This window comes from Mastigoproctus giganteus, chromosome 9 (genome assembly GCF_048544385.1).
Source record: "Mastigoproctus giganteus isolate SK-2022 chromosome 9, ASM4854438v1, whole genome shotgun sequence".
In the NCBI taxonomy this organism is placed as follows: Eukaryota; Metazoa; Arthropoda; class Arachnida; order Uropygi; family Thelyphonidae; genus Mastigoproctus; species Mastigoproctus giganteus.
In genome coordinates this window covers 33,429,912-33,453,623 of record NC_143583.1, presented here as the reverse complement: position 1 = coordinate 33,453,623, position 23,712 = coordinate 33,429,912, and the positions used below count along the sequence as shown (strand labels likewise).

The following is a 23,712-nucleotide window of genomic DNA, read 5'->3' as shown; positions in this document are numbered from 1 at the left end:
AGCCACAAAATAAAAAGACACAGGAACTCAAAACTCTGTGGGTTTTGAGCTCCGGTGTCTTTCACTCATTCAAAATGCCCCTCCTTGTTTTTTTACACAAGACCTCAAACGTTCTGGCCATTCATCAATAGAAGTATGCACAACATCCAGTGGGAAATTGGCTGCAACATGCTCCAGTGATTTCTTCAGGCTCTCCAATGTGGCATGCCTTTTACCAGAGACCATCCCTTCCAAACTAGCCCACAAACGGTAATCAAGTGGATTAAGATCTGGGCTGGCAGGAGGCCTTTCATCATGCTTAACTCAGGCACATTCTCTGTCAGCCATGTTTGGGTGATCTTTGCCTTGTGGGCAGGTGCTGAGTCCTGTTAGAAGATCCAGTGCTGACCATTGAAGGGAGTCTGATTGAGGGGTCTCACATGCGACTCCAGAATATCATTCAAGTACACCCGTGCACTAGTTTTCACTCTCTGAACACAAAAAATGCATATTTGTTACACCTTTGTAGGAGACTCCCCACCAAACCATCACTGATGTGGGATGATGACCCCTTTCAATTCTTTTAATGGCTTGACATGCCTCTGCAGAGCTATGGGCATACACCTTGTCATTTTGATGGTTGTAACTCTCTTCAACAGTAAAAATCTTTTCATCTGTGAAGAGTATCTATCTGTTGATACTTACCATTTGCGTACCGACGCTGCAGTGCCTCTGATCTTTTTTGCCTCTGTTCCATCAGAGCTGAAGTTAGGAACTGTCCTGTTCTCATGTGGTAGGCACTCAATCCCTAGATCACTTTTGATTATGCACGACATCGATGTTGGTGATATTCCCATTTCTCTGGACATGATTTTCTGTTTTCATATGGGATTCCTACGAATTCTGTTTTCCACTGCCTTGATAGCTACAGGAGTCCTCACAGTTCTTGAGTGGCCGGACTGCAGCCTGTCATCAATTCTCTCTTGTTCATTAGCAGTACTGTGTACGTAGCAAAAAATGTGCAGGTCACAAATACTTACCGGAATTTTTTTCTTTGAGTTCTATTAAGAGATTTTCTAAAACATCTATAAACTGCTTCCATAAATCAAGCATCTGTCTTGCTGGGAGAGTGACAACACTTTTGGAAAATTGATCAAGAAAACACATTGGGAAATAGCCATTGTTAATATGCACTGTATGTGGAAATTCTTTTATGGTTTCTTTCAAAGCAATAATAAATTTTGCCATAAGTTTTGGGACTTGGCGAAGTTGAATGTACACTGACATTATATGTGATAGCAGTTGACCTTGTTTTCTTCCAGCTACATCCTCAGTCTCCTATAAGATTAAACAAGGTTAAACACATTTTACAAAAGAATCTTTGGAGGACAGGAATACAATTCACATAAATTTAGTACAATGATCATGCAAGTAAAATGGAAAAATAAATAATTTATTATAAGAATAATGTATGATACATACAAAATAATTCACTCCTAGCCTTGCTCTGGATTTCTGTGAAAGAAATCCAGAGCAAGGCTGGAGAAGAAGTAAAGTACTGAAATTAGAACAAACTAACTACATAATACAACTTCTTGCAGCACACAATCTACAATATATCATATGTACAATATGAAACAACAATATATCAAAATCATAAGGCAGCTAAGAAAAATTATGTAGTTCTCTCAGATTGCAAGGAGATAACCAGTCTTGAATAAAGCCTCCTTTCATCATAATGCATAAGAAAATCAAAAAGAAGATGAATCTGAACCCAGTCATTTCTGTTCAAATTATGTGCAGTACTGTGAACATATAGGGACCCTGATAATGTCCTATGCTGATGTATATATTCATTAACTTGGCCCTTGGAGTTCCAAGGGCTAAGCTAGTGAATTAACTTTCAGAAATTCTGGGCAAAGACAGTCCAAAATATGCAGCTACACGTTCATTTGTTGCTGCTGCCAATGCAATGTCACTGATTTTAACTAAACACAACATATTCTGCTTGTTAGTAAAAAACTTCAAGTGACAATCACACTGTGTTCAAACTAACTTCAATAAATATAATAAATATTAATGTACCCAACATACACATCTGCTCTCTCTTTTTCTATGTACTAATATCCAGCAGCATTCAGCACTATGGTTGCCATATATTATAGTTGCTGTTCTGCCACAGAAAAGCAGCAACTATAATATATGCTAGTGTCATTCCTAGTCTTAATTGAGACAATTTATTTTAAAAAAACATTGTTCATATATATAGATAAATATATACACTATCTAGTATATACAAGAAGTCCTCATTGTCATTGTCCTGTTATTCACCATTTCATTAATTCTTTAACTCTTGTCTATCACGTGTACACCATGATTTGAGGTCCATGATAGCTCTCATATTACTGTTAAATCAGTTTGTTGTGTATTTATTGAGAATTTCACAAAATTTCTTATAAATTTCATTGCAATATGATATTGCTTTCAATTATTTAAATATTTACAAGAATAATTTTAAAAAGCTAAAAATATTTTCATGTTTTAATACACTTCTTACTTATATTAATGAAATTAATATAAATTTTCTAATGAAGTTTACATATGTTTATTAAAGCAAAGAATTTTGTGAAAGTGCAAATGAAGAAGCTTTGAATGCTAGTCATGGTTGAATAAAATATAAAACTAGAGAGAATTTATTTTATTGTTTTTGTTTTATATATATATATATTTTGTTATGTTATATATATATATATATAGTTTTATATTTTATCTACTTCAAAATATTTATCTAATTCCTCTTTAACCTTGAAGCTGTGTAAACTTTATTTCAAATTTCTGGAAAACGTTTATGGGTTATTTGAATTGTGCTTGGAGTATACTAAAATTTCATCTTTTCTTAATGGATTGCAATACTTATTGTATGCCTTTTTTAGTTTATAATTAAAAAAAAAAAAAGTTAAATATTTAAAAAATGCTATTTTCACACTTTTTATTTTCAAAAAAAAAAAAAAAAAAAAAAAAAGTTATACACAAAAAAACACACAGTTGAACCTACTAACCTCCTCCATTTTTCAGTTTAAAAACATGTTAAATGAACAAAGTTTAAATGGAGTTTAAACATGCATTTCTGCTTATTATATATAGTTTTAAACAATTTAAAAAATATACATATATTAGATGCTATTGTTTACTTCCATTTTCAATTTTTTTTTATTTATTTCAAATTTGGTGCACTATGAGGTGTGTGAAATTTGAATATTGTGCATTTTGCTACAAAGCAAAAATTGCTCTATCCTGAACAATTATTGCTTTCCATGGTTATTATTCAAAAATAATAATGAATATTTCAAATGTAGCATTCAAAAAGATGCAGTTTACAAATGTTAGAAACTTAATCATTAGATCCATGGGAGAGTTTTATAATTAATTTGAACTGGAAACAAACATAATTCTAAGCTCTGTAGTGTCAGTAGCAGTCAGTTTCACATGCTAACATTACTAAAATGTTTAAATTAAAACAAATGTGGTGGGCTGTACCTGCTGGGTACACTCATGCTATAACTCTGGAAAAATGATATATAAAACTTCAAAAACGATACCAAATAAAAATTTATCTATATTTAAGAAGGTACAGAAAATTGCAGATTTTTATCTTTGGCCAACAATTAATGTGGGCTCATTATTTTCAAGTTACACCTCACAGGTGTAACAACAACACTGCAGGGTTAAATCTAAATAAGTTCTCTGGCTCTACAAGAATAAATGGCAACCTGTTTTAATAATTTATTACTCTTTTAAATAAAGAGAAATATTTTTGACTACTGTCACCATAATGAACTTAAATGAAAATTTATTTATTTATTTTATAACAATGTAGCATTCATAATTATTTTTCTCAGTTATTATTCCCTTGATTCCTTACCTCAATCAGAAAACTGGGTGGGAAAAAAAAAAAAAAAAAAAGTACAGTAGACTCTCGATTTCCCAGGATAGATAGTAAAAAAATATTCACGGATAATTGATTTCCCGGTTAATCCAAAAATACAGTAAATCCTCGACATACATAAGAGATACATTCCAGGACTTCTTACGTAAGTCGAGATTTGCATAATTCAGGAATGACTAATAAAATATTGCTGCTATATTGCCGTGATACTTGTTAATGTTTGGCCATTTTCATACATCGTTATTATTTTAATTTTCTGATCCAACTCAATCACTTTCCTTTTCGTGATAGATTTACTAGTACCACTGTCACTTATTCTCTTAGTCGGCACATATGGTCAAAACGAAATTTTCTGAAAAGAACTTCACAGGTTTAAGGCGAAAATTCACTATTATCACTCCATGTGAGCTCACATTTTACTAAAGCACATTTCTGGTGGTCACTGCTATAAAACAATAAAAACAATTGGCACTTTCAGGGTTACTGGGCTTTTCTGTTAGTGCAATTAATTATAAAAGGGTAGTAAACACGATCCCATTGCATTTGCGATAATCCCAATAGCTGAAATTCTGTGGGTTTTTATGTTATTATGGTGAAATGTGTGTCTCCTTCACTTGAAATCTTCAGTCATATAAAAAATAAATAAATAATATAACGTAAGTCCGAAGCTATGTAAGTCGGGGACTTACTGTATTGAAAAATGTTCAGCAACCTACGTAAAAAGTATGGCGATAGATAAAAAACTTACCACGCACTGCTTGCATGTCCAAAATGATGCTTCCGTTTATTTTTTATAATGTTGCGTATGGTTTGGTCACCAATGTTATAATGGCTCTTTAGAGATTTAACAGATGCACTGTTTTCAAACTTTTTGATTAATTTCAAGTTTTTGTTTAAATGAAAGCACAACTCTTGCGTTTGCCCATCATTTTTGCGATTTCTAAAAAAAAGTTACTAGGAAAAAAAATTCCAACACCCTGACATAAATAACGAAACAAAATTTGTCCTTCTGTGGTGCAATGGAACACAACAATCGACGTGATGCACTAAAACAAACTAAATATTTGGTCTCTCTTTTTTTTTTTTGAGCAGCGGGTGTGAAGACAGCAAGATAACAGGCACACTAATCTCCCAATGATAACTTATAATGCCGCTTATTTACGACTTGCAAAACATCTGTTTATACCTATTCTAGTTATTACTTGAATTTTATGATTTCTGGTTGATTTTTTTTTTGTTTTTTCATTTGGAGTCTTGAAGTGTCCTGGTTAATCTGATCCCGGTAAATCGAGAGTCTGTTCTAATATTGAAATCACAAGATATCCACATAAAATGTGTATTTTTTTAAAAAATAAGAAATTTTACTCACCACACCAAATAACTTACTATTTGTACAAAAAGCCAGCATTTCTTTAATATCTGTATTATGCATGGTTCTGCAATGGAAGGACTAATACTTAAAAGGGCATCAAAACACCCAAACCATGCTGCATTTGGTTCTTGATTAGGAATGGATAAAAGAAAAACTTCCAGCCTTTGAAACCATTCTGTGGAATTTGTTTTGCCTGTTGCTTTTCCACAAATGAAATTTTGTGAATATTGAGAACAACTTTGTAGTATTCCTTCAATGGCAAGGAATTTGATATTATATCCAAGCTCTTCCTATTAAAATAAATCATCAAAAACATTGCTTTTTCAAATGATATTTTATCCAAAAAAAAAAAAAAAAAAGAACTATAAAAGAACTATATAAGAATTAGGTCAAATTTTTATTTTATCTGATGACAAATACTAAAAAAACTGACAAAATTTAAATGAGCTTAACCTAGATGACAGTCTTTTGGAGGGAACCATAACTAAAAATTATATGCTCTAATTGTTTTCGTCTCTATCTGATTTCAAACTAGGGTAACATATTTTCTTGAATACCCTGTGCACTTGAATAAGCTCTGTATCCCACTTTTTAAGACATACAAAAAAAAAAAAATTAAAAAAAAAAAAAAAAAAAAAACGTGAATTTATTTTCTACTAGTAACATGATTTCTGATTTTCTGCCTCTTGAATTATTTTCAGTTTTTCATTATGAAAGATCATAACCACATATCTTTTTTACTCATGTTTAGCAGAACATATACATAATACTTTACAGATTACATTCATTAGTAAAGGGTGCTGAACTTAGAAATAACCTTGAACTGCACAAAGTGGGCTAAGCAATTTCTGTCATGGGCATGGGAAGGTGGCAAATGAACATGTTCCATTACCCACTACTTCTGATTTCCACTGAGCAGTAAACAATATCAGTGTTGCTATCTACGTATTACAGTTCCATCAAAAAATCACACAATCCTGATTTTTGAATGAATTAATGTCATCAGGAAACAAGAATGTTCAAAAATTCATGTTGAGAGAAAACCAGAATATTCATATTCCAAAAGAAAAAAGCTAACCTTTTATGAAGCACAACATTCTAAGTCACATTTTAATATCACTCATAAACAAACTACTTCTTTTAGGCTGCAGTCAGATGGATGGATTAAAATGCTGGCATAATAAAAACTGTCAATAAAAATGGTGATATTAATAAAAAAACTGCATTTTTACTCCTCTTAGAAAAAGTCTCAAGCTATGGATTAAGTTTGTAAACAAATTGTGCACCCAAATTTTTGGTTCCATTTTATTTTTAGAATAAAAAAGTATGGGAGTATTCCAGAAAATATGATATTTTGAATGTATATAATCAATTAATATTCCCTACTTCACAAAGTCAAAATAAAACCCTCTCTAAAGGTATATGTAAATGAACTGCATATAGAGGAGACCAAGCATGGATATTTCAGCGAACAGAAAAAACAGGATTAACCACAAAAATATTTTGTGGCTAATCCTCTTTTTCTTGAACCAGAAGGAAAGTGAAATAAATATTTATTCAATATGAAAACTGACAGTCAATAAGTTCAAAAACAACTAAAAAAGTGACATCATGATGGCAGAATAAAGCATCTAAATATAGTACTGCAGCAGCTCAGGTCATGCACTCTAAAATATCACCAAAAAGTAAATCATGGGTAAACTGCGAATTCTTAACATTATGACTTGAAATATAGGAAAATTAACATGCTCAATCTACAGTCACCCTGTATCAGCTGTTTTATATTAGCTAACCTTATGTTTGATGGCAAAACAAATCCATCACCAAAAATCTAGGAATATTCCCTAACTTTATAAGTAAATCAGGTATCACCAATAATACCATTCTTACTAAGTTCATATTTAAATGAATACTAAACAAAAAGCACACACAGAGGTATGGCAAAAAAAAAAAAAAAAGTTAAACATAGCAACAAACTGACAAAAAAAAAAAAAAAACTCTTCATATAGTTACAAGGAGCTTTATTTAGAAATTAAATTTAAAAAAATAAAAAAAATGAAGCAAGGTGTCTGTTTATTCTTTCTATACACTTCTATTAAAAAAAAAAACTTGAAACCAATGGCAATGTTAAAACTTTACAACAATCAACAAGCTCTATATCATTAAATGTATATAAAATTTCTGAATTTAATAAAGTAAGAACTTAATCGTTGTTTTAAAGTTTAAGCCTAATCATTAGGTTTCAAGATGAATTTTTTCGTTAATGGAAATCGTGTGTTTGGATGTGTTTATGCACCAAAAAAACCCAAAAAAAAAATATATTTTAGTGCAAAGGAAGCACTATTTGAGGTGTGCCAAGAGAGACTAGCAGTCTGAGCAATTTTAATGCCAGGAGAGATTAAAAGTCAGGATAATTCAATAGAGATATATAATCTCTTATGATATCTTTGTTGTAAGAAATAAATTTTAGACTAAATTTTAGAAAGATTGAAGTTAATTAAGATTTCTTTGCCCCACTGGAGAATTATCTGGAGGTCAGCATTTACTGAATTAGTGGTGGATATTCAAACAGTTGAAGCTGTTTGTGCAGGGCAAGGCTTCTGAGACTGGAAGGTAAAATGTGGTATACTAACATCAGCAAAAGTGTGCATAGGATTTCCAATCTGTGGAAGAAAATTGTTAATACAGAAGAGGAAAAGAGTGGGAGAAAGAACTGAACCTTGGAGGGGATCAACATTAGCTGAGAAGTTAGAGACAGAGTCATGTACCATCACCTACAGCAGCCAGTTAGAGGGCAAAACTGACGAAGTCTATACTGTCAATCATCAAAGATCAGATGGAAGGTTTTGAGAAAGGGGTTGGCAGTTGATGGAATTTTCCATTACTTTGGACAGAGTACAGGAAAATGCAATGGGGTGATAACTGGATGGGAGAGATATCACTCTTTTTAGGAACTGGCTGAATAAGAGCAAGTTTCCATGTATTAGGAAAAACACCAGCAAAATGAGAAAGTGTAAAAATGTGGCACAAAATAGAAAGCAAACGAAAATGTTATCAGGACTAAAGGCTTTCTTAGCATTAAGGCTGTTCAGAATTCTTCTAACCTCTTCTAACATTGTTCAAGAACTGTATTACCAATACAAATTTTGTTTCAGATGGGTTCCTTTCCTTGACAAGGCATGATTTTTTGTTTTTACTTGATATTTCAATGTTAAATTTTTTTGCAGTAAGATTTAGATGGTGTATTGAATATCGTAACTCATCTTTGTTATTGACCACAAACACTTGGTCATCAGCATATAGTAAAGTGTCAAAGTGATTACCATTTTATAATGTAATACTTCAGTGGTGTGTTAGTCTCCAGCATCTGAGAATGGCATTGATGTATATGTTGAAAAGTAGTGGGGACAGGGGGCAACCTTGTCCACTATTTATTGGTTCCCAATTTGATATTTCTGTTCCCAATTTAACCATGATTGAATTCTATCTGTATATATATTATAGATTACAGCTATTTTTGGTTGGGAGTTTCATCATCAGCTAGTATTTCTAAAAGATTATTTCTTTCCACACAGTCAAGGGCTTTCTTATAATAAATGAATGCTGTTTGCCTATTACACTCCTTGTGTTTTTCAATTAGTAATTTCAGAGTGATAAATCCATCTGCACAAGGTCTTTTTTTCCTAAATCCATTTTGTTTTTCTCCAATTTTATCATTATAGTAATTCTATAGCATTTTTTTTTTTTTTTTGTTATTTGGCAAATATTTTATAGCCACTATTAAGGAGACTTATTCTTCTGTAATTTTCAGTCTTTACTTGAATTGAAGAATGTGATATCAAAATTATTCTTTAATTTCAATCCATTTTGAAAATCTCATAGTAGCTAATTAGAGTGGTCAGATATGATCTGAGATAAAAAAAAATCATGCGGCAATTCCTTTATAGCTCAATACTTTTCAGACTGATAGTAGTAGTAGTAGTGACATGTGATACAAGAAAGCAAGTGTATGAGCTTATGCAGCATCACCAAAAAAAAAAAAAAAAAAAAACACACCATTCCCTCCAAATGCCTGTCCAGTTCCTCCTTAAATTTATTCAACCTATCAACTTCCACAATGACAGATGGAAGTTTGTTCCAGCAATTAACCACCCGCTGGCTAAAGGCAAATTCCTGCACATCTATTCTACATCTGTCCTTTCTTAATTTGAATTTATGCCCCCTTAGGTTCGTAATCTGACAAGTGGAAGGATCCCATCAGAATTCAGTGTGCTCAACCCATTCAAGGCCTTATACACCTCAATCAGATCACCGCGCAGGTGCCTAGTCTCCAGCCACTGCAATTTGCAGAACTTAAGCCTCTCTTGGTAAGAGGATCCCTTCATTCCCCTCACCAATCTTGTTGCCCTTCTCTGTACACGCTCAAGGAAATCTACATCCTTCCTAAAATGAGGCCTCCAGACCGGTATGCAGTACTCAAGGCATGGCCTGACCATTGCCTTATACAGAGGGACAATCACCTCCTTCTCCCTGCTAGCAAAATTCCTATATAATCATTGACAAAACCCCATGACCTGCCCTGGCAGCCTGTCTGCATTGCTCAGAAAACTTCATATCTGACTGCACAATTACTCCCAGGTCTTTTTCATTTTCTACCACCTTAAGTGTAGTACCACACAGTTGGTACGTTTCTCTGGGGTTACTTCTACTCATATGCAGTACTTTGCATTTGTCAAGGTTAAATTTCACTTGCCACTTCTTAGCCAATCTGCCCAAATTATCTAGATCCTGTTGCAGTAGCACACTGCCATTACTGTCATTAATAACCCTGCCAACCTTTGTATCATCTGCAAACTTCGACATTAAGCCTGATATACCTTCATCAATATCATTGATAAATATACAAAACAACAGTGGACCCAACACCAAACCCTGTGGGACTCCACTAATAACATTAGTCCACGAAGAGCAGCACCCATTGATTACCACCCTCTGTCTTCTCCCACTTAACCATCCTTTTATCCATTGTAGCAACTTACCCTTAATACCATTCTGCTCCAATTTGTACAATAGTCTTCCATGCGCAACAATGTCAAAAGCTTTCCTGAAATCCAATTATATGACATCAAAATTATTTTTTGCATCCAGTTCTTTTGTAACCACATCATACTATCCTATCAAATTCGTCAGACAAGACTTTCCCTTAACAAACCCATGCTGTGTCTGAATTATTGCTGCAGTCTCATCTAGATGATCCTGCAATGCATCTTTAATCAGTGACTCCATTATTTTACCCGGAACAGAAGTTAAACTAACTGGTCTGTAATTAGTCATGTCACCCTTCGATCCCCCTTTGTGAATTGGGGATACATTTGCACATCTCCAGTCCGTGGGAACCTCCCCTGAGTCCAATGATGCTCTCATAATTATGGCTAAGGGTTTGCTTAGTTGCTTTGCCGCCTTCTTTAATATAACTGGATAGATCCCATCCACCCCAGGTGCCTTTCTTATGTTTAACTTCAACAATTTCTCATCCACTTTGCTCTCAGTTATTACAAAATCATTAAGTATCCTGCTACAATTTGATAACCTTCTGCCATTTTCAAACCTTAATAATTCCTCATGTGTGAATGTAGATGCAAAATACTCATTCAGTTTGTTTGCTATCTGAGCAGGATTATCAACAGTCGAAACATCGATGTCAAGTGGACCAATCAGATTCATCCCCTTCCTTTTAGAGTTTATATAAGTAAAGAAATCCTTGCTGTTTTTCTTAGCATCTTTTGCCAAGGATTTCTCGTAATATTGCATTGGAACAACTGATTCCATAATTCCATGACACAGAATTCAAACTCAAAGGTCTCTAATTACTCACTTTACCTTCTGAACCACCTTTGTGAATAGTATTAGTATTGGCAAAATGATGCAAGGAAACAAAACCTGAAAAAAAAATAATAATAAATGATGTGCTTGCCCATCCCTTCTAATAATTTATTAGAAAGGAATTATTTATTAGAAAGTTTGAATAATTCCAATTTATTCAAACTCTTCTTCCTTCACATTACTAGATGGAATTTAGTTCCAACAATCAATAGTGCTCTACTTGAATACGAATCGATGTCCATTGTAACCCCAATCTTTCTGCTCAACTGTGATTCTGCAACATTTCTTTTTTAATTTAAATTTCTTTCTTTGTGTGTGTGTGTGTTTATGTGTGTGTCATCTCAGAATGAGTAAAGCTGTCACCATCATTTAATTTGCTTAGCTCTTTTACAGCCTTAAAACACTTCAGTTAGGTCAGCATGCAGATATCTAGTATCTAAATGCTACAATTTACAGAGCCCATTTTTCTGGTTGATAAAAGTTTTTTATATCCCCCAACTAATCGTGTTCTCTTCTCTGCACCTTTTCCAAGAGATCTATATTTCTGAGATGAGGTTTCCAAACCCGTAAGGAGTAGTCCAGATGTGGCCCAACCACTACTTTATACAATGTGATAATCACCTCCTTGTCCCTGCTGGAAAAGTTCCCGTATATCACTGACTGAACACCATGAACTGTTGTATCAGCCTGATTGTGGACAGTGTTTGAACAAAGTTAGACATCAAACTTTAAATACCTACATCACTATCATTAATAAATATTAAGAGATATGATTAAATTTTTTAGCAGATAGCTATTGGATAAAATATTAAATTAGGTCCCCAGATGTTACAATCTTGAGTTTCAAGAAAAACTAAGAAATTAGCTAGCTTAGCATAAGTTCTCACCTGTGGTTGAATAAACAAATCAGTAATGCAATTAGAATTTAAAGGCAATTTTACATCAGCTAAACAGCAGAAAACTGCAACCATATGCAAGCATAAGTCTGGTTCACCTCTGAAAGAAAAACAAATTGAAGTATATTTATACCATTTTAACATAAAATCTCAATATTGTTTCATTATAAATATACTCTATGCAGCCAGGGATAGAGGAGTTCACAGCTATATCCTATGTAAAAATTTCTCAGTTGAAACCATTTTTCGAAAATAAATGAGTTAATTTAGCCATGATAATCGCCTGTAGCAGCATTTCCTTTATAAATTAAATCCGAAATAAACCTCAATTCAACCCCCACCCAACACAAAAAACAAAGGCTACTAGATGCAATTCCTGATTCAATGACAATTCTGAAATACCATCAGATCGTCAACATTTTCCTAATGTCATATTATTGTCGATCCAGGTTTCACAAATATAAAAAATATCTTTCATTTCTTATTTGTATTATTTCCCATAAACACTGTTCTCTTAAGTATGATGTCATTTCTCTCTATTAAAACCCTTTTCTATTTTGAAATCTTTTACAAAATTCCATCTCACAAAGAATTTTTGTTAAAAGTTTCTCTTTGCCAATTAAATTTATATTCTTTTTTAATACTGGGATTAATTTAGGTGTAGTTGGTACTTTTTTTTTATCATAAATATAAAAACCCTAGATTTTTTCCTTATCATATCACACTCAAAATTGGTCCAGAGAATAACTTGTATAAGATTTTTTTAGAACATTTCTTGAATACAAAACTTGGAGAACATTTACCTTTTGCTTGACTTTGAATCCCTTTTTGACCATTCTCATCATTTCCACTGGATCCCATCCCCTTACCAGTGTTTATTGAAATAACTATATTAATAGCTAAATTTTAAGAAATAAATAAATAAACATCTCAAAGGGCTGAACATGTGATAAACAGGTATTAGTCGTATACTATTCATACTATTGACCTCATGTTCAGCCCATTTAATTATCAAAAAACAAATTTTTCAATGCAGTACAATTATGTACTTCTACAATCATGGTTTATTGTATGATGTGCAACAAAGACTAAAAATGAAGCGTTAGAGAAGGATTAACAGAGAAGGGATTAAGGTTCACCTCTATAAAACTTTTGCACCAAACATTCATGTGGCCAACAAAGGTAATCCGTTCAATAAGCAATAAATTCCATTCCTCTTTGAGGCAAATTTAACTCATGCAGGAATTTTGGAAGAGATAGACTTGCAATTTGAAGGAGTTTTTTACCCACTATTAAACTCATAATCAAAACTGTCCATTCTGCATGTTGGAGGGCTAATAATGCAAAATGCATTCTCCCCAGATATAAAAAAATCATTCCTTGACTATGAGAGAACTGAACAGAAACTGTCACCATTATTCAAGGTCCTCTTATGGTATTCTAAGATTAATAAGCTCTTTTGTGGAACTGAGAGTATTGCAAAGTTCAAATTCAGAATAGATTCGCTATTGTATAAGCCTCTGAGACACGGTATCCTTCGATATATAACCTGTAGCCAATGAGAGCTCCAACGCAAGGTGAGATGCAGAACATTTTGTTGTATTTGGCTGATAAGTTATATGCAGTTATATGTTCCTGTATTCTGGAAGGTTGGCAGGTTGTTAATGATAGTATATGACAATGCGCTACTGCAACAGTATCTAGAAAAGTTGGGCAGATGGACTCAGAAGTGGCAACTGAAGTCTAACATTGACAAATGCAAAGTACTGCATATAGGTAGCAATAACTTCAGGGTAACATACAAACTGTGTGGTACTACATTCAGGGTAGCGGAGAATGAAAAAGACCTGTGTTAATTGTGCAGTCAGATATGAAGTTCTCTGAGTAGTGCAGACAGACTGCTAGGATAGCTTAAGGAATTTTGCTAGCAGTGATAAGGAGGTGATTATCCCTTTGTATAAGACAATGTTCAGGTCACACCTTGAGTACTGCGTACAGGTCTGGAAGGTTCATTTTAGTAAGGATGTAGAGCTGCTGAAACAAGTTGTTTGTTTGTTTGTTATTTGGTTTTTAGGAGCATGAGCAACTAAGGCCATATTGCTCCGGGAATATGCGGTGGTCATTCCCTGACCTTTCCGCATCCTCCGTATTTGGTGGTGACGGGCTCGAACCCCGGTCTAATCAAGAAGAGTGTGCTACACACTACTGCTCCTTCCCACCTGGCTACGGAGGCGGCGTGCTGAAACAAGTACAGAGAAGAGTAATGAGATTGGTGAGGGGGAACAAAGGTTTGGAAACCTTTGTTCCCCGTCAAGAGGAAGAATCCCATCAGCATTGAGCTTGCTCAATGCTGATGGAATTCTTCCTCTTGCTCAGATTACACACTTGAGGGGGCATAAATTCAATTTGAGAAAAGACAGTTGTAGAATAGATATGCAGAAATTTGTCTTTAGTCAGCGGGTGGTTGATTGCTGGAACAAACTTCCATCTGTCATTGTGGAAGTTGATAGCTTAAATAAATTCAAGGAGAACTGGACAAACTTTTTGAGCAAAAAGATGGGTGAAATGGGAAGGGGCCTTTTTTTTTCTTTTTTGGTTGATGCTGTATAAGCTTGCCGTCTTGCAGCATTATATGCCTATACTAATGCTATACAAAATCTCATATTGTGAAATCCTTTACAAGTTACATGGCTATTATACTTTGAATAAGTAACGCTCCTCCATTAGAGAAGTCTAGTGTTAATTATTCTCAGTCGAGTACCACCACCCGACAGCACTGTTTCAAGACTACTTCAGCTTTCCTCGGTGGCTCAGTAGTTACCCAAGGTATAACAGCCGACAACCCAGTTGTGACTTATTTACACAATTTGAGAAATACGAAAAGGTGTATCACAGACTAATAAAGATTTAAGAGTCATAAAGCCTCAAAACTATCAAAAAATTCACACTGATCTGCAGTTAGTATTAGTAGTGGCAAATGATGAAAAAAAAAAAAAGCAAGCTTATAAAGCATCAGCCAAAAAAAACCAAAAAACTTCCTGCATCACCTATTCATCTCCTCCAATAGTTGCTCTAGTTCTTTCTTGAATTTATTTAAAGTACCCACCCTTACAACAACAGATGGAAGTTTGTTCCAACAATCGACTGAAGACAAACTTCTGCACATCTATCCTGCAACCATCCTTTTATGCCTCCCATTTGCAAGTGTAGTCAGAGCAAAAGAAAGAATGCCATCAGCATTCGGCTTGCTCAATCCATTCAAACCCTTAAACACCTCAATCAGATCACCTTACAAGTGTCTAGTCTCCAGATGCTGCAAAGTGCAGTATCTGGAGACTAAACACTAAGCTATCATTATAAGACCACTATTTCGTTCCCTTCACCTTTTTGCACCTCTCTGCACCCATTCCAGTAGGTCTACTTCCTTGAAAACAGGTAAAGCAACTAATTCTGGATTGCTTTTTCAAGTGCTCAAGGGAGCAGTGGGTTCACTTTATGCATTTAAATGTCTGAAGACATTTAAATGCATAAAGTGAACTAAAATGAGGCCTTCAGACCTATATGCAATACTTAAGATGTGACCTAACAACTGCCTTCTACAATGAGATAATCACCTGCTTATTCCTGCTAGCAAAGTTCCTGGATTTCATTAACAAAACCACATGACCTGTCCTGGCAGCCTGTCTGCATTGCTCAGAGAACTTCATATTTCAACACCAAAATTATCCCCAGGTCTTTTTCGTTTTCCACTACCCTGAGTGTAGTACCACACATTTAGTACGTTAATCTGGGATTACTGCTACCCATATGCAGCAGCTTGCTTGCATTTTTCAATGTTAAACTTCAACTTCCATTTCTCAGCCCATCCACCTAATTTTTCTAGATCTTGTTGCAGTAACTAACCCTGATTACCATCCTGACAACCTTTGTAACATTTGAAAATTTAGACATTAAGCCTGATATATACCTTCATCAGTATCATTAATAAATATAGAAAACAACAATGGACCTATACTGAACCCTTGGGAACTCGACTAATAACATTATTCCACAAAGAGCAGTGCCCTTTAATAACCACTCTCTGTCTTCTCTCACTCAATCATCTCTTTATCCTTTGGCAGTAAGCTGCCCTTAACGCTAACTGCTCCAATTTGTACAGCTGCCTTTTATGTGCAACAATATCAAAAGCTTTCCGGAAATCCAAGTACAGTGACTTCTTAATTTACAAGACGGTTATGTTCATGAATAATGCAAATAATTGCCAAAAAGTGTGATATTAGGCCTATGAGAGTAACTCTCGCATCCAGCTAAGTTGCCCCTACCGGTACATACCATTCGTTTTCTTTGATTAGAAGACTGGGCACTCTAAAGAAAATGATGAGCAACCAAAGAGATTGATTCATCTTTACTGATTTACTTTTTTTTTTTTTTTTGTACAGTAAGAAAAAAGTATGTTCACTATAACCAACATATACAGTACAACACAAACAGCAACTGAGAGATAGATAGAGAGAGAGGGAGGGAGAGAGAGAGAGAGAGAGAGAGAGAGAGAGAGAGAGAGAGAGAGAGAGAGAGAGAGAGAGAGAGAGAGAGAGAGAGAGAGAGAGAGAGAGAGAGAGAGAGAGAGAGATTGGGGTGGAGGGTGGCCTTAGGCAGATTGATGAATGGGACTGTCATAGTCAGACTCTGTTCCCTCGAATTTGGATGAGATGGGTGGGGGGGTTACACTGACCTGGATGGTGGAGGGTTCACTTTACTGCTCCCTTGAGTACTTGAAAAAAGAATCTAGAGTTAGTTGCTTTACCTCTTTTTCAAGCAACCAGGTTCCAGTGTAACTTTAAGTTGCACTTTAGACCTTTTTTTAGGGTCTTCATCAGCTAACAGAGTTAGGCCTTCATCTATAAGACTTAATGCTTTCATATATTCCTTTCACTCTCAGGCTCCATTCTTCTTTAACCTCTAGGCTTTCGCTAGCTGCTGCCTCGTCCTCTTGAACGCGATCCAGCCCCAGTGCAAACAGATCTTCATTTGACAATTCTTGATGATGCAAATCAATTAAATCATCAACATAAGATGCTTCCACTTCAGTGAACCCTATCTTTTTAGAGAGTTTCATGTAATTTGTCTTTAGTTTGTGCATAATCTTCATCCGTATAAGAACCTTTGAAGGAGTTGCTAAAATCTAGACATAACTTATGCCATGAATTTTGAATACAGTTATGTGGAACTTCACGTCATGCAGCATCAATGAATTTTAAAGCATTTTTTATATTGATGGCTTGCCAATATTGCTGCACACTCATCTGTTTGTGGTCAGTCTTGTCAATTAGATCAGCCAGAATGCACTTTAAATACTGAGCCTTAAAAAGTTTAATCACACATTGGTCCATAGGTTGGAGTACTGAGGTTGTATTTCCAGGGGAAAAAAACAATCTTGATATTGGAACAGACATCAACAGTGCTTGTGGCATTATCAAGAATAAGTAAGATGTTGAACAGAATTCCTTTTACCTTGCAATACACTTCCAATTCTGGTCGTAACTGAGATCCAAACTGGTAACTTCTGAAAATAACAGCAGTCATTAACCCTTTAGGGTTTGAGTATCAGCACACGGGTATGCACGACTGTCATAACCTTTAAGGGCACAAGGGTTTTGATAGCGGTAAATACACACCATATTAGACCACATTATAACCCACCAAACAGAAGTGCTAGCCAATCTTTCGCTGCTTTAAAGCCAGGTGCAGTCTTTTCAGCAATGGAAATATAAGTGTGATGTGGCATTTTTTTCCAATATAAACCTGTTTCGTCAAGTTTAATATCAGTTTGGGTATGTATACCCCTCTCGTGGCACTTTCAGGAAATATGGTTGCCCGCACATTATTTTAAATTCCTGTAATTTAAACACACGTAAAGTAAGAAGTCACTGCATATGTTATTAAAATTATTTTTTGCTTCCAGCTCCTTTGTTACTGCATCACAGTATCCAATCAGATTTGTCAGACAAGGTTACCTCTTAACAAATCCACATTGCGACTACAATATAACTGCATTCCCATCTAGATAGTCCTCTATTATTTCTTTTACTAGTGACCCCATTTTTTTCCCTGGACCAGAAGTTAAGGTAGCAGGTCTGTAATTACTCATGTCACCTTAATAGTCCTCTATTATTTCTTTTACTAGTAACCCCATTTTTTTTCCTGGACTAGAAGTTAAGGTAACAGGTCTGTAATTACTCATGTCACCTTTAGTGAACTGGGGATACATTTGCACATCTCCAATCCATAGGAATTTCCCCTGAATCCAAAGATGCCCTCATAATTATGGCTAAGAGTTCGCTTACCTCTCTTGCTGCCTCTCTTAATATAATTGGATAGGGCCCATATATCCCAGGTGCCTTTTTCATGTTACACTTCAACAATTTCCCTTCTACATTCCTCTCAGTTATCACAAAATCATTTAGCTCCCTATAAGATTTTGATAAACGTCTGGCATTCTCCTCCCTAAAGAACTCCTCGTGCATAAATGTACAGGCAAAATACATGTTTTTCAAAGTTAAACCACTGATATCAAGTGGACCAATATGTTTCAACCCCCTTCCTTCTACTGTTACTATAAGTAAAGGAGTCTTTGCTGCCTTTCTTTGCCAGCAGCTTCTCATAATCTACCTTAGCTTGCCTAACCTTCTTTGTGACTTGATTACAGACTAGTTTATATCTACCATAAACTTCTGTATCACCTGAATATTTATATGCATCTCTTGCATTTTTCTTCTCTGCAACAATTTCATCAGTTCATCTGACATCCATTTAGGTCTAAGTATGAAAAGTTTCTTAGTATGAAACTTTTCTTTTTCTTTTGAAAAGTTTCTTTTCATACTTTTCTTAGTATGAAAAGTCTAATACCTTCTATGATTACTTCTCTGAATGCTTCCCATTTAGAATTTGCTGTTAATAACATCATCAAATGGTCCTACTGTACAGAATTTAAACTGTCTGAGACCACTATACTCATCCTTATGAAAGCAAAAAGCTCTTCCCTTTATCCTTAACTGTAGTTATATCTTTAAGTAAATCCAACATTAATGCACCATGACCACTGCCACCCAGTGAGTCTTTACCTACAGATTCTTAATGTATGAAGAATTTCTGATGATAATCAGATCACAAGTACTGATAGCAGTAGTAGTAATAGTGGCATGTGATGCAAGAAAGCAAGTGTATGAGATTATGCAGCATCAGCCAAAAAAAAAAAAATATCATACCATTCCCTCCAAATGCCTGTCCAGTTCCTCCTTATAAATTTATTCAACCTATCAACTTCCACAACGACAGATGGAACTTTGTTCCAGCAATTAACCACCCGCTGGCTAAAGGCAAATTTCCGCACATCTATTCTACATCTGTCCTTTCTTAATTTGAATTTATGCCCCCTTAGGTTCGTAATCTGAACAAGTGGAAGGATCCCATCAGAATTCAGCATGCTGAACCCATTCAAGGCCTTATACACCTGAATCAGAATCACCGCGCAGGTGCCTAGTCTCCAGCCACTGCAATTTGCAGAACTTAAGCCTCTCTTGGTAAGAGGATCCCTTCATTCCCTTCACCAATCTTGTTGCCCTTCTCTGTACACGCTCAAGCAAATCTACATCCTTCCTAAAATGAGGCCTCCAAACATGTACGTGGTACTCAAGGCATGGCATGACCATTGCCTTATACAGAGGGACAATCACCTCCTTTTCCCTGCTAGCAAAATTCCTATATACCATTGACAAAAACCCATGACCTGCCCTGGCAGCCTGTCTGCATTGCTCAGAAAACTTCATATCTGACTGCACAATTACTCCCATGTCTTTTTCATTTTCTACCACCTTAAGTGTAGTACCACACAGTTGGTACTTTTCTCTCGGGTAACTTCTACCCATATGCAGTACTTTGCATTTGTCAAGGTTAAACTTCAGTTGCCACTTCTTAGCCCATCTGCCCAAATTATCTAGATCCTGTTGCAGTAGCACACTGCCATTACTGTCATTAGCAACCCTGCCAACCTTTCTATCATCTGCAAACTTTGACACTAAGCCTGATATACCTTCATCAATATCACTGATAAATATACAAAACAACAGTGGACCCAACACCGAACCCTGTGGGACTCCACTAATAACATTAGTCCACGAAGAGCAGCACCCATTGATTACCACCCTCTGTCTTCTCCCACTTAACCATCCTTTTATCCATTGTAGCAAATTACCCTTAATACCATTCTGCTCCAATTTGTACAATAGTCTTCCACGCGCAACAGTGTCATAAGCTTTCCTGAAATCCAAATATATGATATCAAAATTATTTTTTGCATCCAGTTCCTTTGTAACCACATCATAATAACCAAACAAATTTATCAGACAAGACTTTCCCTTAAAAAACCCATGCTGTGTCTGAATTATTGCTGCAGTCTTGTCTAGATGATCCTGCAATGCATCTTTAACCGTCATTTGTGACTTCATCATTTTACCCGGAAGAAGTTAAACTAACTGGTCTGTAATTACTTGTGTCACCCTTCGATCCCCTTTTGTGCATTGGGGATACATTTGCACATCTCCAGTCCATGGGGACCTCCCCTGAGTCCAAGGATGCTCTCATAATTATGGCTAAGGGTTTGCCTACTTCCTTTGCTGCCTCCTTTAATATAACTGGATAGATCCCATCCACCCCAGGTGCCTTTCTTATGTTTAACTTCAACAATTTCTCCTCCACTTTGCTCTCAGTTATTACAAAATCATTAAGCACCCTGCTACAATTTGATAACCTTCTGGCATTTTCAATCCTTAATAACTCTTCATGTGTGAATGTAGATGGAAAATACTCATTCAGTTTGTTTGCTATCTGAGCAGGATCTTGAAGAGTTGAACCTTCGATATCAAGTGAACCAATCTGATTCATCCCCTTCCTTTTAGAGTTTATATAAGTATAGAAATCCTTGTTGTTTTTCTTAGCATCCTTTGCCAAAGATTTCTTGTAAGCTGCCTTCGCCTGCCTAACCTCCTTTGTGACCTGATTACAGACTAGCTTATATCTGCCATAGGCTTCTGAGTTGCTTGATAATTTATATGCATCCCATGCATTTTTCTTCTCTGTTACGAGTCTCATTAGTTCATTTGATAACCATTTAGGCCTAAACCTTGAACAATATTTCTTAATAGGTATGAAACTTTTAGTAGCATCCACGATTAATTCCTTGAATGCTTCCACTTAGTATTAGTATTAGTAACGGCCGCATGGTGCAAGAAAGCCTATGGCTTATGCTGCACCAGCCAAAAAAAAAATCCGAACAAAACAATGATAAAAATAAAATAAAATAAATAACTAAATAATAATAATTAAAAGGATATTCCCTTACCCAAAAGGACTATCCAGATGACCTTTGAATTTCGCCAAACTGTCGGCCTCTACCACCGATGAAGGCAACTTATCCCAGTAATTTATAACTCGCTGGCTAAAATAAAACTTCCTGCAGTCCAATCTAAACATTTCCCCCCGTAACTTGAATTTATGTCCCCTAGTTCTAGCATCATTTATAATCTTGAAAATTTTGTCCTCATTCATTTTACTGATGCCTCTCAGAGCCTTAAACACCTCAATCAAATCTCCTCTAAGGTCTAGTTTCCAAACTCTGCAACCCACATATTCAAAGTCTTTCTTCATAAGGATGCCCTTTTGCCGATCTCACCAGGCGAGTTACCCTTCTTTGCCCCCTTTCAAGAAGCTCGATGTCTTTCTCTAGGTGCGGTCTCCATACTTGAACACCGTATTCCAAGTGTGGTCTAACATAAGCCTTATATAATGGGATTATCACGTCCCTATCTCTACTTGCAAAAGTTCGATAGATCATCGATAGGACACCATGGGCCTTCCTTGCAACCTGTTTACAATGCTCAGAGAATTTCATGTCTGACCGTATCGTAACACCCAAGTCCTTTTCCTCCAGTACTGGGTTTAGTTGAACTCCACCAAGTGAATAAGTTTTTTTGGGATTACTGTTTCCCAGGTGTAATATCTTACACTTTGTTGGATTAAAGCACAGCTGCCATTTTTCTGACCATTCCTGAAGTCTATCTAGGTCTCTCTGAAGAAGCTCAGCTTGACAGTGATCATTAACTACTCTACCAATTTTGACATCATCTGCAAATTTAGACATCACGCCCTCTATCCCTTCATCAATGTCGTTTATGAAAATTAAAAACAACAGTGGTCCTAATACTGATTCTTGGGGAACCCCACTTCTTACATCAACCCAATCTGAGGAATAGCCATTTATCACAACCCTCTGCCTCCTGCCCTGAAGCCATCCTTCTATCCATCTAAGGATTTTCCCAGTGATTCCAACCTGTTCCAGCTTATAAAGTAACTGCTCATGTGGGACTGAGTCAAAAGCTTTGCTGAAATCTAAATAAACAATGTTGAAATTATTCCCTAAATCCAGCTCATGAGTGACCCTTTCGAAATAGCGAACCAGATTTGTTAAACACGATTTTCCCTTTACAAAACCATGCTGAGTATCCTTGAGAATTTCAATTCGATCCAAATGATCCTGAATTCCACCCTTGATCATTGCCTCCATGATTTTCCCTACTACTGAAGTCAGACTGACAGGTCAATAATTTCCAACTCCACTTTTAGAGCCACCCTTATGTATGGGAGATACATTTGCACTTTTCCAATCCAAGGGAATCTCCCCAGTCTAGTGATGCTCGCATAATTAGCCTCAATGGTTCAATGCACTCGCTTGCCGCCTCTCTTAAGATTATAGGTATATTCCATCAACTCCAGGAGCCTTACTGGTCTGTAGGCTCAAAGGTTTTTTCATTAAATAATCTTGCGAAATTTCAATATTATTGATTACATATTTTTTAACTTCGCTCCCACAATTTCCCATTGCCACAAAAGGCTTTTCATTTGTAAATATCGATGCAAAATAACTGTTTAGTTCATCTGCAACGGCAGCTGGTGTATTTATTACTATCCCCTTTCCCTTACGTAAAGGTCCGATCTGGTTTGTCCTGCTCTTCTTGGCATTTATATATGTGAAGAATTCTTTATCCCCCCTCTTTGCTCTGTATGCTAGTGATTTCTCATAAACTGCCTTTGCCTGTCGAACCTTTTCTGTGGCTCTATTACACATCACCTTGTAGCTGTTATAGGCTTCAGTACTTTTTATTGCTCTGTAACCTTTCCATGCCACCTTTTTCTGCTCAAGTAATGTGGCAACTTCACTATTCATCCAACTTGGAACCGTTCTCGTGAAGTATTTTTTTAATGGTATATACGCATTCAAGGCATCTGTGATTAATGTTTTAAAAGCGTACCACAGTTCAATTGTATTCATTCTCTGCACGATATCTACCCAGTTAATAGAGGCCATATAGTACCTTAAGGCATCGTAATTTCCTTTTCTGAAATTAAAATCCATTCCTTTGCCTTTTACTTCTGCTACCTCTCTCGTCATCATCCACCGTAGAACTCCGTGATCACTTCCTGCTACTGGTTCCTCTTCTGTCAGCCCTGTTATGTCATCTGATTCATGTGTGATGATGAGGTCTAGGATATTCTTTTCTCTAGTACTTTCCCTGACATGTTGA

General features: G+C 35.7%; 1 protein-coding gene across 1 annotated transcript in view; it reads right to left on the bottom strand.

Moving 5' to 3' along the window:
* Window positions 1–23,712, bottom strand: part of LOC150080137 (uncharacterized) — a 193,249-nt gene that overhangs the window by 96,810 nt on the left and 72,727 nt on the right. Inside the window, exons 8-10 of the mRNA XM_090380625.1 lie at window positions 12,068–12,176; window positions 5,312–5,587; window positions 1,020–1,317 (exon numbers count right to left, since the gene is read on the bottom strand). Coding sequence (XP_090236751.1) covers window positions 1,020–1,317; window positions 5,312–5,587; window positions 12,068–12,176 — 683 coding nt within the window. The remainder of the gene's footprint in view (window positions 1–1,019; window positions 1,318–5,311; window positions 5,588–12,067; window positions 12,177–23,712) is intronic.